This window comes from Aquarana catesbeiana, linkage group LG02, assembly GCF_042186555.1.
Source record: "Aquarana catesbeiana isolate 2022-GZ linkage group LG02, ASM4218655v1, whole genome shotgun sequence".
NCBI lineage: Eukaryota > Metazoa > Chordata > Amphibia > Anura > Ranidae > Aquarana > Aquarana catesbeiana.
In genome coordinates, this window is record NC_133325.1 from 429,971,358 (window position 1) to 429,988,384 (window position 17,027).

Here is a 17,027-nt window from a genome sequence, read left to right on the forward strand (position 1 = left end):
TTTATTTGACTGATGCCTTTTTGTCAGATCATCTAACAGCTGGGTTTTGCAAACCTTGATGTGCTGGAGGGAGCTGAGGAGTATGTAAATAGACTGTACATTGACAAATTGTCCCTGAAAAGTTTACAAAAGTCAAATGGGCGTCCCATAATACCCCTAACCCGATCCACGTTATTAACCCCTAATAAAACACAAAACCAAAGCTGCTGGACTGTTTTTTGACTCAAGGGTGCTTTGGAAATGTGTTGCGTCTGACTGTGCAGGGTGGGGGATCCCTATTCACCAGGGGCTCCTATGGAGGTAGTGCTACACAGAAAAGAAAACCCTAATTGTAGAGCTCATACTGAGAAACACATCAGACACAGAGAGTGAGCCCAGAGTGAGAGCACAAGTGAATTATCCATTTTCTAGGAATTTGTTTAATATACTATGGTGTTGATTTACTAACTTTAGGTGGTGCAAAATCTGGTGCAGCTCTGCAAAGAAACCAATCTGCTTCCAGGTTTCTTTGTCAAAGCTTAATTGAACAAGCTGAAGTTAGAAGTTGATTGGCTACCATGCACAGCTGCACCAGATTTTGCACTCTCCAGCTTTTAGTAAATCAACCCCCATGTATTATTGAACAGAAGTTCGCCCCCCAAGTTTGAGTAGCTGCGGGGATAATTATTTGGAACAGTGCATTCCTTTTGTTTTTACATACAGTATTTGTTGTACTCATGGGGGGTTATTTACGAAAGGCAAATCCACTTTGCACTGCAAGTGCACTTGAAAGTGCAGTCGCTCTAAATCTAAGGGATAGATGTGAAATGAGTGGAAGCTCTGCTGATTTTATCATCCAATCATATGCAAGCTAAAATGCTGTTTTTTATTTTCCTTGCATGTCCCCCTCAGATCTACAGCAATTTTACTTCCAAGTGCACTTGCTGTGCAAAGTGGATTTTCCTTCAGTAAATAACCCCCATAATGTTACTAAAAGGCAGTACACACATGCTTCTTACTTTGCATGTGGAAACGATGCACTTGAGGGAAAGTTCTAAAAACACTGAATAAACATTTGTATAATTTGTCCAAAAGAATAATTTTTTATAGCAAATCACTGAAACAGCAGATTTACAAATACCCACTGTGCGATAACGCTATATTAGTTGCTGCTTTTTTAATTAACCTGTAAATAAATAACTGCAAATGCACTTTATTCCTCCTAATGGTCCCCTTATTTCTTACCGGTTTGTATTAACTGCAGATTTGCATCCTTCTTTAATATTTTATTTCCCCCATTTTTTATTTATTTATGTAACAGAGTATTGTTCTCTTTGTGCTAGTAGATCGTTTTCAGAGTGTATTTTGTAATTTTTTCTATATAGTTTTTGTTTTCCACCAGTCTGGTTCCTGTAGTCCTCCTCCCGGGATAAATCTGTTATGGATCCATAGATGGCAGGCTTGATAAAGGGGCGGTAACTCTTAAATGCTTTGCCTGTTTTTCCACTGAATTCTCTTCTCCACGTGCCTTTTCAGCTTCTGCAGGCGCTGCTTCATTTGACAGTTGAGTGGGTCCAGTGCGCTGATGTGGGCTTCAGGTATGATAGATTGCTGGCTCCATATAAGGCAGTTTTCTGGCAGTGCTATGCCATTGATTATCATGCTTACCTTCTAATGACAATCATGTGAGTGGATACTGTTTCTTTTGCTCAAAAAAATGTACTCACAACTAACACATTCCGTTTTGTCTTCACTCTGATCTAATGTAATGTGAGGGCCTGCCTAAACAATCTGTTCAGTTTGCATTAAATCGGATACATCCTTGCTCTACTGATTGTATGGCCAGTTTTAGGGTAATGGTATATTTAGCAGTATATTTTATTAAATTGTATGAAAGTGTAATTTCTTCAGTGTTGTCAAATGAAAAGATATAATAAAATATTTACAAAAATTTGAGGGTGTACTCACTTTTGTGAGATACTATATATAAATGACATGACAGAGGCACTGGGTAGATGGAATAAGTGACACTGGGGCAACCAGTTTTGGCAGACATAGGGGTTATTTACTAAAGGCAAATCCACTTTGCACTACAAGTGCACTACAATTGCACTTGAAATTGCACTGAAAGTGCAGTCGCTGTAGATCTGAGGGGAAGATCTGAAATGAGGGGAAGCTCTGCTGATTTTATCATCCAATCCTATGCCAGCTAAAATGCTGTTTTTTATTTTCCTTGCATGTCCCCCTCAGATCTACAGTGACTGCACTTCCAAGTGCACTTTCAATGCAATTTCAAGTTCAATTGCAGTCCACTTTAGTGCAAAGTGGATTTGCCTTTAGTAAATAACCCCCATAGAGTGCTTGAGAGGTTAAAGCCCAATTGCACCTAAATGTAAAAAATGTTAAATGGGTAAGAGTTTTACCAGTCAAAGAATTTCACTGAGCTAATGCATACTGGCACTCCTAAACTTGGTCTGGACATCTATTCTTCAGGAACCTCACCTCAAACTTTGAGTAAAAAATAATATTTTATGGTGTTTTTATTTTTCACTCCTGGTTTGGGGTGTTGTGCTTTAAATACATTTCCACCATGTTTTTTACCTTTCCATATTTTCTTCTACCATTCTCTGTTTTTACTTGTTCTGCTCCTTCAATAAAATGTTAAGGCATCTGGGTTAGTCCTTTTTTCCTATGTGTACTTTGTGGCCACCCCTAATTATTCAGCTCTGTATTGTGCAGGGTAACCTTGCTTACACATATGGATCGGTTCATCTATGTTTGAAAGCATTTTTTCCTGCCACTAGTAACAAAATATCAACATTGTAGAACCGAGTCTACAAGTGCAATATCCTTTTTGGGGATCTCTGCACGTGTTTATAGGATACCTGCTATATGATATAATGTTTCATTATGTGGGGAGAATCTGTTTTTAATATTTTTTTTTTTTTTTTGCATGAGTTATGGTTGCTTTATATATTTTCATACATTTGTGATAAAGATAAAAGTAAACTTAGCTTATACTAGGCTCCTGGGGTATCAGGAATTACTTTTTTCCCCTGCTGGAGAAAATTGGACCATGCATCATGGGGTTTTTTGCCTTCCTCTGTATCAATTGTGGGTATAGTTTGTGTATTGTGTATATATAGGTTTTCTATTTATTTATTTATTTTCTGTTTGTCAAACTAGATGAACTTGTGTGCTAGTTCACACCAGATGCAGTTCCGTGCGCTTTTTTTCTGCACTAATGTTTTTTCAACCTGGCTAACTATGTAGTAACTCTGCAGGCTAAATAGATCATTTTGTTATTGGCAACACTACCGTGACAATGGATTTTCACACATACAAGAACCAAATGCCATAACAGTGATACCTACATTTTGTGTGCACTGTCAGCTCACAATACACTTTATTAAACAGGTATCCAAATTATAGTAGGATACAACTAAATGACCAGTCTAGTGAAAGGGCCATTGGACATATCATTTAGTTTTATCAAATATTTTTTGGCATACTGGAAGAATAAATTGAATTTGTAGCTCAGGGTGTCCTGGTCTTCTGCTTTGCTACATTGAATACATTCTGAGTCAATATCAGGAACAACCATGCAGCATGCATGGTCAGAGGTCTCTTACAAAAGTCCCCAGCAAATACAGGAAGCTGGACAATGATTCAACCTGGCAGTATCTACCCAAAACCAAGTGAACTGTTCTGGATGTTTTGTATACATTTAATTTAAAGTGAGTTTGGTCAATCAAATAATAACAATATGGCTAAGCATCTGTAATTATATAACATTTCTTTAACAGTATTTTCCATGAGTCTGAGCTTTTCCTTCGCCACTTTCCAGGGGGTTTTCAGTTACCTGTGTTGGGAAGTAATTCATGAGTATATACTGTTCAATACCTGGATAGTCATTTGCCAAATAGTTGTAGAAAGATTAGCTACATGCATTCAGTCACCTGCTTTGACATCAGAATCGCCAGAAATAGGACAAATACATTTCAGAATTCACCTACCATGATGAAACAGTCTGCTTACTGTGAGTTTTTGATATTTGGTCATTAAAGGGTTACTAAACCCAATAATATGAAAAAAGTTCATCCACCCCCCACAGTGCCCACAGCTTATAAATCTTCTTTTTACATTAAAATATTGCCACTATATACTTTTTTGGATGATCTGTATACCATGGTTACATGATAAACTGCAGAGTTTCTCCAGTGCTTACAGTTCAGGAAGGAGGAGATTTCTACTGCAGCCTGTATACACGCCCACATGTGTAATGCCAATATCATGTGACCTGGCTATCTCTGAGAACAAGTAACTGTTCTCTTCAGCATAAAAAACACAACTGAGCATGTGCAGGTTGGCTACTCTGCCTGTGTTAGCTGGCCTTCCCCAGATAGACAGTGCAGGAGGGGAAGGATCTATGCATACAGCATAAAACAGCCTGTTTACACAATGCAGAAGATCAACCCCTTAAGTTCCACAGTGAGTATAACAAGCATGTTATGCTGCATAAACAGACAGATTTTACTGTTGTGGGTTTAGTAACACTTTAACTTTAGTCTTTGTACTGTTTTATCAGATAATTACCAGTTCAGTATTTTCTACTATGTTCCAGATATAACTTCACTTGCAACAAGTACTAATTTTACATTACCAGTAAGCCTGTTATTATAGAAATATAAAGGCTGCCATTGTTGACCCCCTGAACATTTTACTTGACTGGCTGTTATTCTGAACCTCAGCTTTCGATAATATCTGAGTTCCTGACCCGAAACAAGCATGCAGCTTAGGAAAGTAAGAGTATTGTAGACTTTTTATCTGCTTGCTTCTTCTGGGTCTGTGACTCAAGCCTTAAAGCAAGAGGATCTGTATGTCAGCCAGGATAATGGTATTTTCAAGGGAGGTCAGCTACAGTATGGCAGTCTCTATATACTTCTCCAGGCACATATATATATAATATTTATGTTCATAGCGGTACATAGAAAAATATATTCATCTTTGATGGTTATAATTCTGTTATTTATTGACACATTGTTCTCACTTCTACATTTGTATGGGTTATACTCTGTATTTTGCAAAAGTCTCAATAAAAACTTATTGTAAGTGAAAAATAAATTCATTTTAATTTGTATAATATGCCTTATGAATAAGCTTTAAGATATACACTGTAATTGTCTACTAGTCTATAAAGCAAATTGATACAACTCCCAAAATATCTGTATAAAAAATTACATTCAAATATAATAAATGTTATGTACGCTCCTTGGGTAGGTAGCTTATTTATATTCTGTATGATTACTGACAAAGGATCCAAACTGCTTTGTGGAACCCTTTTAGGTCTGCTTCACACCTATGAGCTTGTGAGTTATAATGTGTGTTAACGTGCGTTGGACACAAGTGTTGTGTACATGTCTAGGTTGTGCTTCCATGCCTTCCTAATGAGCATCCATGCAGTAAACAAAGTCCTAAACGCTTACTGCACCACAATACATACATTTGAAAAACACATACAGTGAGTGTTGCTGTGTGATGAGGAAATAAAATGGTCAGGTGCTTTTTTTGATGTGTGGATGCTTGTGAGAATCCTAGGAAATTAATAGGTTCAAATACCACAACAAACATGGTAACATGATAATGCATACACATAGTTGTGAATGGACCCTTAAGAGGGTTATGCTAAAAGGTTCATTTTCATGCTCTCTATTTCAAAGAACCACAAAGTAGAAGTATTTGCTCAGTAAGTCGCACACAGTAAATTATATATATATATATATATATATATATATATATATATATATATATATATATATATATATATATATATATATATATATATATATATATATTTATATATACACATACACAAAATATATGTGTGTGTCTTTTCTTTGGTCAAATATTACTTCACTATTAGTCTTTGCTAGGTCTACTTGACATATTTTTGAACATTACAGTAATTAATTTATATATAAAATAGCTTTTATCTGTATATCATTTAATCATCATATCATTTTCAACATCTTGTACAATATCTGCATATACAGTATCTCACAAAAGTGAGTACACCCCTCACATTTTTGTAAATATTTTACTATATCTTTTCATGTGACAACACTGAATAAATTACAGTTTGCTACAATGTAAAGTAGTGAGTGTACATCTTTATATACCAGTGTAAATTTGTCCCCTCAAAATAACGCAACACATAGCCCATAATGTCTAAACCGCTGGCAACAAAAGTGAGTACACCCCTAAGTGAAAATGTCCAAATTGGGCCCAAGTAGCCATTTTCCCTCCCTGGCGTCATGTGACTCAGTGTTACAAGGTCTCAGGTGTGAATGGGGAGCAGGTGTGTTAAATTTATTGTTATCACTCTCACTCTTTCATACTGGTCACTGGAAGTTCAACATGGCACCTCATGGCAAAGAACTCTCTGAGGATCTGAAAATAAGAATGGTTGCCCTACATTAAGATGGCCTAGGCTATAAGGAGATGACAAAGAATCTGAAACTGAGATGCAGCATGGTGGCCAGGGCCATACAGTGGTTTAACAGGACAGGTTCAACTCAGAACAGGCCTCGCCATGGTCGACCAAAGAAGTTGAGTGCACGTGCTCAGCGTCATATCCAGAGGTTGTCTTTGGGAAATAGATGTATGATTGCTGCCAGCATTGCTGCAGAGGTTGAAGGAGTGGGGGGGTCAGTCTGTCAGTGCTCAGACCATATGCTGCACGCTGCATTAAATTGGTCTGCATGGCTTTTGTCCCAGAAGGAAGCCCCTTCTAAAGATGATGTACAAGAAAGGCCGCAGTTTGCTGAAGACAAGCAGACTAAGGACATGGATTACTGGAACCATGTCCTGTGGTCTGATGAGACCAAAATAAACTTATTTGGTTCAGATGGTGTCATGCGTGTGTGGTGGCAACCAGGTGAGGAGTACAAAGACAAGTGTGTCTTGCCTACAGTCAAGCATGGTGATGGGAGTGTCATGGTCTGGGGCTGCATGAGTGCTGCTGGAACTGGAGAGCTACAGTTCATTGAGGGAACCATGAATGTCAACATGTACTGTGACATACTGAAGCAGAGCATGATCCCCTCCCTTTTGAGATTTTTGGCAACATAGGTAAAACTGCTCTACACAGCCCTGAAGAAAGAGGTTTCTGAAATGCGTCGGGTGTGGTCCATATGTTCTGCTGTGGTGATTGGATTATGGTGGCTCTTGGACCCCTCTAGAGATTTGTTTCTATGCTTTGCCATGTATATGCATTTAATATGTCTATAGCCACTTATTGATTACTTTTATTTATTCATATTCAAAAAATATTTGTATACTTCTTTTTATATATCTTTTGTGTACTATTAATTGGGCCATTAAAGTCCCATAAGGGGGAGTTCCTTCTCCACTTTCCCTCCCTTTTGAGACTGGGCCGCAGGGCAGTATTCCAACATGATAACGACCCCAAACACACCTCCAAGGCAACCACTGCCTTGCTAAAGAAGCTGTGGGTAAAGGTCATGGACTGGCCAAGCATGTCTCCAGACATAAACCCTATTGAGCATCTGTGGGGCATCCTCAAACGGAAGGTGGAGGAGTGCAAGGTCTCTAATATCCACCGGCTCCGTGATGTCGTCATGGAGGAGTGGAATGACTCCAGTGGCAACCAGTGAAATTCTGGTGAACTCCATGCCCAAGAGGGTTAAGGCAGTGCTGGAAAATTTTCACTTAGGGGTGTACTCACTTTTGTTGCCAGCGGTTTAGACATGTTTAGGTTTAGGTTTAGGCTTAGGTTTAGGCTATGTGTTGAGTTATTTTGAGGGGACAGCACATTTACACTGTTATACAAGCTGTACACTCACTACTTTACATTGTAGCAAAGTGTCATTTCTTCAGTGTTGTCACATGAAAAAATATAATCAAATATTTACAAAAATGTGAGGGGTGTACTCACTTTTGTGAGATACTGTATATATCCACTGGAAAAATCTAAGAGAACAGATGAATATAACAATTCGCTAACATTTCATAAAAAACCAAACAAACAAAACAACATATCTACAAAAGTCTGGAATTTCATGAGAGACTTGGTCCACCCAAAATAGATGGACTTAGTATAGCATTGAAATCAGAAAGATAAATTGCCCACAAAATGAACTTACGCTTCACTATTGAAGTGAATTGAAGTGAAGGGCTATGGCAGAAACAAAAATGAGTAGTATATGAAAGCAAATATCTTTGTCATTACCATAGCCACTATGTGTGTATTTTCTGCACTGTCTACGGTGTAGAATTTTTGATTTTTGATTCACTTGACTCACCAGCCTGTTGTGATTTCTGTAGGTGAATTTCCCATCCAAATGTCCATCTATCTGCTACAACTTTTAGAAGGGGATCTCATCCCCCCTGCTTTTTTATCATTTATTTTACCCTTCAGTGGATGCAACATGGTAGTAAGATAGGGTGGGGGGGAAATAGCTCTAGCGCTCTAGGGAAACTTTAGTAGTAAGTTCTAGTCTTTGGAATCACACAGTGGTAATCAAAGCCAGTGGGATGATTCAGCCTACCACCAGCATCCATTCATAATATAAGTTTTAGGAGGACTGGCCCTTTTAGGACAATTTTTTAATTCCAGATTGTGGTACAAATATCACTTAGCTGAGAACGTCATCCTACTAAAAGAACGCCATTGGTAGGATAATAAAAATTCTTACACTAGTTACAAATTTTACAGTAATGATTTTTTTATGCATATACCTGTTATATTTCTCTGGAGGTATAAGTATATATCTTTTTCAACCCAATAATGTCATTATGTCAACATAAAAGATGTTTGCGTGAGTGATAGATAAAGGTCACGTTACAGATCTTTCTTCCACATTATTCAGTGACTGCCTTATATATGTGAAGAAGAAAAGTAGTGCGAGAGAAAGATAACAATGAAAGCACAAATGAACATTCTGAGGACAGAACCGTTGTGGATTTGAGTGGCAGCATTAAAATGGACCTGTCCATCCAATTTCATGCAGCATCCAGTGTTAGTAGAATTGCAGCATTCCTGGAAACAGTCAGCATTGGTGATGATAGCACAAGATTTAGTGCTGGTGGCACAAGTGTTACTGCAACCTCCCTCATAAGAGATAGCACCATTCGTCACTTTTTTCTGTACCTGCAGAGCAGAAAATGACGAGCATGTTAACATTTTTATATATTTATTTAGTACCAATATTAAATGAGGAAGAAAGCTTTAATAGCACAGTCTGGAGAGACAGTATTAGCATTTACCAGTATTGGTTATCACAAACATCTGAACTTGCTTAAAGTAGATCTAAACCTTAACTTGGTGGCATTTAACTTGCTAAAATACTGTACCATAAAAAACTGCTTTCACCTTTTTAGTGATGATGATCTCCTGTACTCATTTTCAGCCACTTCCTGTCTACATGAACATGTACCAGCATTACCCTGGCTACACTACAGAAAAAACATTTGGGATGGGATACCACAGGTGGACACATATATTATCCATTCCTATATTGTTTCCCATACTTTTGGAGGTAATATAGTACATTTTGTATAGTAATGTACACATAAGACTAAAAAGAGGGACAACTGAGGCTCCATATGGTATAGAGGGATTTGGTCTCAAAAGACAGAACGTCTCTTCAAATGAAGAACAGTTGAGAGCTATAATATTATAGAGCCACAAGTTGTCATGATACTACACAAAGCATTTAGCATATTACTGGCTGTTCAAGAAAGAATATGCATTAAAACCCAACTCCATCCAAAATGTTATCATAGTTTCCTATAGAGTAAGGGAGGGTAACAACCCCCTGATTTTTCTTGTTCAGTATTTTTTTTTAGGTCTCAAAGGAAATAGTACAGAGTTTTCATAACAAACCATGAAAAGAGAATAATGTACAGATGCCATTAAAGTTGCAAATGTTTGAGACATTAAGTCTATTGTCAGTAAGGATACGATAAAGCACATGGATCAACCGTACTGAGTTGAAGCTAGCAGTAAAAATAATACTTTATACTCAGTATTTGAAGGCCTATAAGGATGCTCATATGGTTCATGTAATTAAAGCGGAGTTCCACCCAAAAATGGAACTTCTGCTTTTCGGAATCCAGGTATTTTATATATCCCACTTCCGGGCATATATAGCCGCAGTATCCGCGGCTATATACGCCATGTCCGGCGCCTCCTCTGTCCCCCCCCCGATGTCTTCTGAGAGACACACAGGTCCCAGAAGACAGCAGGGACCAGTGGGATCGTGCAGCATGACTCGCGGATGCGCAGTAGGGAACCAGACTGTGAAGCTGCAAGGCTTTACTTCCTGATTCCCTTACCGAAGATGGCGGCGCCTCCACCCAAAAGCCGAGGGACAGATCGGCTTCAGGTGCCGACATTGCGGGCGCCCTGGACAGGTAAGTGTCCATATTTTAAAAGTCAGCAGCTGCAGTATTTGTAGCTGCTGACTTTAAAAAAAAAAAAATTGTCGGAACTCCGCTTTAAAGTATAACTAAAGACAAAACTTTTTTTTTTTTAGTTTTGGATGAAGTGCAATGGGATTAGAACACCTGTCAGTTTTTATTGTCATCTGTGTCCCCTTTAAGGAAATGATCCCTCTCTATTTGTCCTGTTTACCATTATCATTGAAAGTGAAAGTAAAAGAAAATCTCAAATGTTGGGTTGTCCCCAGAAAAGTAATAGAGGGGAAATCTTCCAGTGGGGACACTAGTTATGACGACCTGGGGGTCCCCAAGAGATTCCCTTAATTTGCATGGATTTCCTCTCACTTCCTGTTTGACTATGGAACAGGAAGAGAAGGGAAATCTCCGCAATCGGACACAGATGGTGAAAAAAAATCTGACAGGGTTATAACCCTCCCTTGCTCTACTTAAAATGGAAAAAAAAAGTTTTGCCTATAGTTATACTTTAAGGTGGAAGGAGAATAATGTTAAAAAAGGAAGGGAGAAGAGAGCGATAAGAGTTACATAGTTACATAGTTGGTAAGGTTGAAAAAAGACACAAGTCCATCAAGTCCAACCTATGTGTGTGATTATATGTCAGTATTACATTGTATATTCCTGTATGTTGTGGTCGTTCAGGTGCCTATTTAATAGTTTTTTTAAATTATCGATGCTCCCCGCTGAAACCACTGCTTGTGGAAGAGAATTCCACATCCTTACCGCACTTACAGTAAAGAACCCTCTACGCAGTTTAAGGTTAAACTGCTTTTCTTCTAATTTTAGTGAATGGCCGCGTGTCTTTTTAATTTCCCTTTCGCTGAAAAGTTTTCTCCCTATTGTGGGGTCACCAGTACAGTATTTGCACATTGAAATCATATCCCCTATCAAGCGTCTCCTCTCCAGAGAGAATAAGTTTAGTGCTTGTAGTCTTTCCTCATAGCTGAGATCCTCCAGTTCCTTTATTAGCTTTGTTGCCCCTCTCTAGACTCTCTCCAGCACATCCCTCCTGAGGACTGGTGCCTAGAACTGGATGGCATACTCCAGGTGCAGCTGGACCAGAGTCTTGTAGAGTGGGAGAATTATCATTTTATCTCTGGAGTGAATCCCATTTTTAATGCTTGCCAATATTCTGTTGGCTTTGCTTGCAGCAGCTTGGCATTGCATGCCGTTGCTGAGCCCATCATCTACTAGGATCCCCAGGTCCTTTTCCATCCTAGATTCCTCCAGAGGTTCTCCCCCTAGCGAGTAGATTGCAGTCATATTTTTGGCACCCAAGTGCATTATTTTACCTTTTTCAAATGGAAAAAAACCTCATTTGCCATGTAATTGCCCACCCCATTAATTTGTTTAGATTTTTTTGCAAGGTTTCCACATCCTGCGTAGAAGTTATTGCCCTGCTTAGCTTAGTGTCGTCCGCAAATACAGAGATTGAACTGTTTATCTCATCCTCCAGGTCATTTATGAATAAATTAAATAGGATTGGTCCCAGGACAAAACCCTGGAGGACCCCGCTTTCCACACCTGACCATTCCTAGTATTCCCCATTTATCACTACCCTCTGGACTCGCCCCCGTAGCCAGTTTTCAATCCATGTACTCACCCTATGGTCCATGCTAATAGACCTTAGTTTGTACAGTAATTGTTTCTGGGGAACTGTATCGAATGAGTTAGCAGGAGTAGCAAGAAAGCTAATATTTAGAGGATTTAGGGTACTATTAAAGGTTCAGTAAGCAATGATTGAAGGATGTTGGGAGGAATGCCTTGATCTAGAGGTCCCAGATTTGACAAAATTTGGGGATGGAGTTGTGGGAGGGTGCAGTGGCGGCAATAACTCACACACAGTCCAGTTGCAACAGAAAGAATTTATATTATAGTCAAAATATAACAATTCACAACCAGCCCAGCAGAAGGCAGCCTGACTGGGAATACTCACAGATGAACGTCAGATTGTAGCAAAGCAAGTCTCAGCCAAAATGACAGCATATGTCTTGAGGGCCGAAATATGGCTCTCAAGACATACACTGTCTGGAACCTTTCCCTGCCGCTATTACTGCCCCTGACAGATGAGTGACCTGTCCCTAAAATACCCACATGCTAAATGCATGCCAAACCCAGGAGCCAGGGTCTTAAATAGACTCTGCCAGACCCAAGATGGCCACCAAAGTCACATGGGCTGTCAGCATCCAACCAGATTGCTGCTCCTAGTGACCCAGAAAACCACAAAGGAGCCATTTTCCTCTTGACTTCCTCTCCCTCTGCACTGCCGTTGCGGTTGAGTGCAGTGGAGAAAATAGACTACAGCTGCCTACAGAGTTTTGGAGACAACCTCATGATTTTATTGTTACCTGTGTTCCTGTGGTAGAAATTTTCCCTCACTTCCTGTTCCTGGTTATTGACAGGAAGTAAGAAGAAAATCTCAAACGTGGGTAGTATGAGTACCTTCTGTATATAATGCAAGTATGGAACTTGTTTGTACAGATAGCATTTACAAAATTTAGACAAAAGAAGTCATATGCAAAACAACTGTTATTTGTCATGTACATGATTATTATAGAAGAATCAAGGGAAGGAAATTATCAAAACTGGAGCAGCCAGTATCTGGAGCACTTCGGCATGGTAACCAGACAGCTTCTATCTTTCGTTTTCAAAACGTAACTGAAAAAGTTTAAGTTATAGACTGATTGGTTACTTTGCACAGCTGCCCTAGATTTTGTGTGTTCCCGTTTTAATAAATTCCCCTCAATGTGTTTATACTACATACTTTGCAGACAGCATTGCTAATGACTTACCTCACAGTGGTTTACCCCAACTTGACATTGCTTTGTTGGTACAGAAGCTTGATTTTTAAAGCAGTCTGTCCCCGAGCAGGTAAATGATCTGCATTTCTTATCCTAAACAAAATACAGAAATATTATTAAAAAAAAAAATGGTCATACAATAGTTGTTCTGCCCTTAAAAAAAAACACCAGCTCTTTTTTTCAGAAAAAAAAAACACTCATATAGAGTGTTTTTATACACGCCTTTAGCATTGTTTTCTGACAGAAAACTCCTCTAAAAAACGCAATCCAGAAGGTTTTTTTTTTTGGTTGCCTGTAAATGATACACTTAAAATATGCCTCTAAACATCCTAAAGTAATTCAGGAAAAAACAGAGCAGAGAAAGGGTTAGAATCTCTGTCAGATTTTTATTGATGTGTTCTCAGGTCCCAGAGACATGACAGGAAATGAATGGAAACCATCCAATGAGGGGAATTCCCCCACTGGGGAGACACACATATAAAAAAACCCTGCAGAGGTTCCAACTTATTCCTAGTCTTTCCACACCTACAAAACTGTTTTGACTTAAGGTTCCATTTTAATTGCATAATCCTACTCGCCACTACATACCTAGTATTAAACATCATAGTTAGCATGTCACAGTCTAGGGCTGCAACTAACGATTATTTTCATAATCGATTAGTTGGCCGATTATTGTTTCGATTAATCGGTTAATAACCTTAAAAAAGTTAGGCATATAATTTAGTTAATATGTAAATTTAAAAAAAAGGCAATTTATTCTTAAATATCTATATGCAGTGGTAAATATAAATAATGAGCTATATGGTTAAAGAGCAAAATCTCTAATCCACTGTGAGAATAACAGACAGAAGAGATATACTGTATATATACTATTAGAGGAGATATACTGTATATACTATTAGAAGAGATATATACTGTATATACTATTAGAAGAGATATATACTGTATATACTATTAGAAGAGATATATACTGTATATACTATTAGAAGAGATATATACTGTATATACTATTAGAGGAGATATACTGTATATACTATTAGAGGTTGAATCTGGTAAATATCATCAGACTCTGATCTTTTTTTATAGAAAAAAAAAAGTTAAAGACGGTTTTGCAGATTTTCAAACAACTGTAATATATTATATGCTGGCCATACAAAAACAATTTCTTCCCTCAAAAAAATGTCATTTTAAGAACGTTCGATCGATTTTCAAATCATTAGTGGGGTCCAATCGACGTTCGTTTTCAACCACAGTGACAGGCAAGTGAAAATTTCAAACAACATTCTTTCATTCAGCGAATGTACAAAGATTTTTCATATGAATATTCTTGTCTGAAAATTGATCCCTGTGACCAGCATAAGGCTCAGTACATGCCTATGCAGTTTGCTTTTGATCTGTTTCTACACTGCTTTTTGCTGTGCGTTAAGTACAGTATAGAGTGCCCCAATAACAAGGTAAAGAAAACTTCTGCCTTAGAACCACTCACTTCCTGCCCAGGACTACAAGTCCCATGGGGCATTGCTCCTCACACATTCACAAGTTCTCAGGCACTTACTGACATGTATGGACGGTGTACTGAGCTGTATGTGAGCTGCACTGTATTTCCTGATATGTAAACAAATAATGCATTCTGTATGCAGGCAGCTGGCCGATTAATCGATTATGAAAATAGTAATTGATTAATTTCATAATCGATTAGTTGTCGATGAATCGATTAGTTGTTTCAGCCCTATCACAGTCCTTGTCATATGTAGGGGGGTCATATCCATATATGTTGTGTCATAGTTAGTTCTAGTCATATCTTTATACCCTGTTAAAATTAGAGAAATATGTAATTTACTGAAAGAGTAGTTGATGCTTGGAATAGACCTCCAGCAGAGGTAATAAGTCAGTCAACAGTAAGGCTCGATTCACACAGGGGCAACACGACTTCAACGCGACTTTGCAACGCGACTTCAACGCGACTTGTGGATCCGACTTTGCCCTGCGACATGTGTCCGACTTTCAATGAACGGGGATCCGACTTGGATCCCCGCCACTGTGTTTGGTATGAATCTTTAGGGGGAACTCTGCGCCAAATTTTAAATAAAAAACCGGCATGGGTTCCCCCTCCAGGAGCATACCAGGCCCTTGCGTCTGGTATGGACCTTGAGGGGAACCCCCTACGCCGAAAAAACGGCGTGGGGGGTCCCCCCCAATCCATACCAGACCCTTATCCGAGCACGCAGCCCGGCCGGACAGGAATGGGAATGGGGACGAGCGAGCGCCCCCCCCCCTCCTGAACCGTACCAGGCCGCATGCCCTCAACATGGGGGGTTGGTGCCTTGGGGGAGGGGGCTCGTTGCGGCCCCCCCCCCTAAAGCACCTTGTCCCCATGTTGATGAGGACAAGGGCCTCTTCCCGACAACCCTGGCCGTTGGTTGTCGGGGTCTGCGGGCGGAGGGCTTATCAGAATCCGGGAGCCCCCTTTAATAAGAGGGGGCCCCCAGATCCCGGCCCCCCACCCTATGTGAATGAGTATGGGGTACATCGTACCCCTACCCATTCACCTAGGGAAAAAGTGTCAATTTAAAAAAAAACACTACATAGATTTTTAAAGTATTTTATTAGACAGCTCCGGGGGTCTTCTTCCTACTTCGGGGGTCTCTCCGGTTCTTCTCCATGCTCTCCGGATCTTCCTCCGGGCTCCTCCGCTCTCTTCTGCCGCTCTTTTGCTAAAGCGGAGGAGCCCGGTCTTCCGTCTTCTGCCCTCTCCTCTTCTTCTGATGTTGACACGACGCTCTCTCCGGCTAGAATGCTCTCTGTGCGCTCCACTCTGACTTATATAGGCGGTGACCCCGCCCCCTTATGCCGTCACAGTCCCTGGGCATGCTGGGACTATGACTGCATAAGGGGGCGTGGTCATTGGGTGATGACCACGCCCCCTAAAACGTCACAGTCCCAGCATGCCCAGGGACTGTGACGGCATAAGGGGGCGTGGTCACCACCTATATAAGTCAGAGCGGAGCGCTCAGAGTGCATTCCAGCCCCAGAGAGCGTCGTGTCAACATCAGGAGAAGAGGGCAGAAGGCAGAAGATTGAAGACCGGGCTCCTTCGCTATAGCAAAAGAGCGGCAAAAGAGCAGAAAATAGCGGAGGAGCCCGGCAGAAGATCCGGAGAGCGCGGAGAAGAACCGGAGAGACCCCCGAAGAGAAGAAGGCAGCAGACCGGGCTCCTCCGCTATAGCAAAAGAGCGGCAAAAGAGCAGAAAATAGCGGAGGAGCCCGGCAGAAGACCCGGAGAGCGCGGAGAAGAACCGGAGAGACCCCGAAGTCGGAAGAAGACCCCCGGAGCTGTCTAATAAATTACTTTAAAAATCTGTGTAGTGTTTTTTTTTTAAATTGACACTTTCCCTAGGTGAATGGGTAGGGGTTCGATGTACCCCATACTCATTCACATAGGGTGGGGGGCCGGGATCTGGGGGCCCTCTTATTAAAGGGGGCTCCCGGATTCCGATAAGCCCACAGACCCCGACAACCAACGGCCAGGGTTGTCGGGAAGAGGCCCTTGTCCTCATCAACATGGGGACAAGGTGCTTTGGGGTGGGGGGGGGCCGCAGCGCGCCCCCCTTCCCCAAGGCACCAACCCCCCCATGTTGAGGGCATGCGGCCTGGTACGGTTCAGGATGGGGGGGGCGCTGGCTCGTCCCCCAACCCCATTCCTGTCCGGCCGGGCTGCGTGCTCGGATAAGGGTCTGGTATGGATTGGGGGGGACCCCCCACGCCGCT

The 17,027-nt window shown here is 40.5% G+C and overlaps 1 protein-coding gene across 1 annotated transcript in view; it reads right to left on the reverse strand.

The window, feature by feature from the left end:
• Nucleotides 1-7,891: 7,891 nt before the first annotated feature.
• Nucleotides 7,892-17,027, reverse strand: part of LOC141128303 (uncharacterized) — a 122,828-nt gene continuing 113,692 nt past the window's right edge. The window contains exons 8-9 of the mRNA XM_073615513.1: nucleotides 13,251-13,352; nucleotides 7,892-9,151 (exon numbers count right to left, since the gene is read on the reverse strand). Of these exons, the coding sequence (XP_073471614.1) occupies nucleotides 8,879-9,151; nucleotides 13,251-13,352 (375 nt within the window). The 3' untranslated portion in view covers nucleotides 7,892-8,878. The remainder of the gene's footprint in view (nucleotides 9,152-13,250; nucleotides 13,353-17,027) is intronic.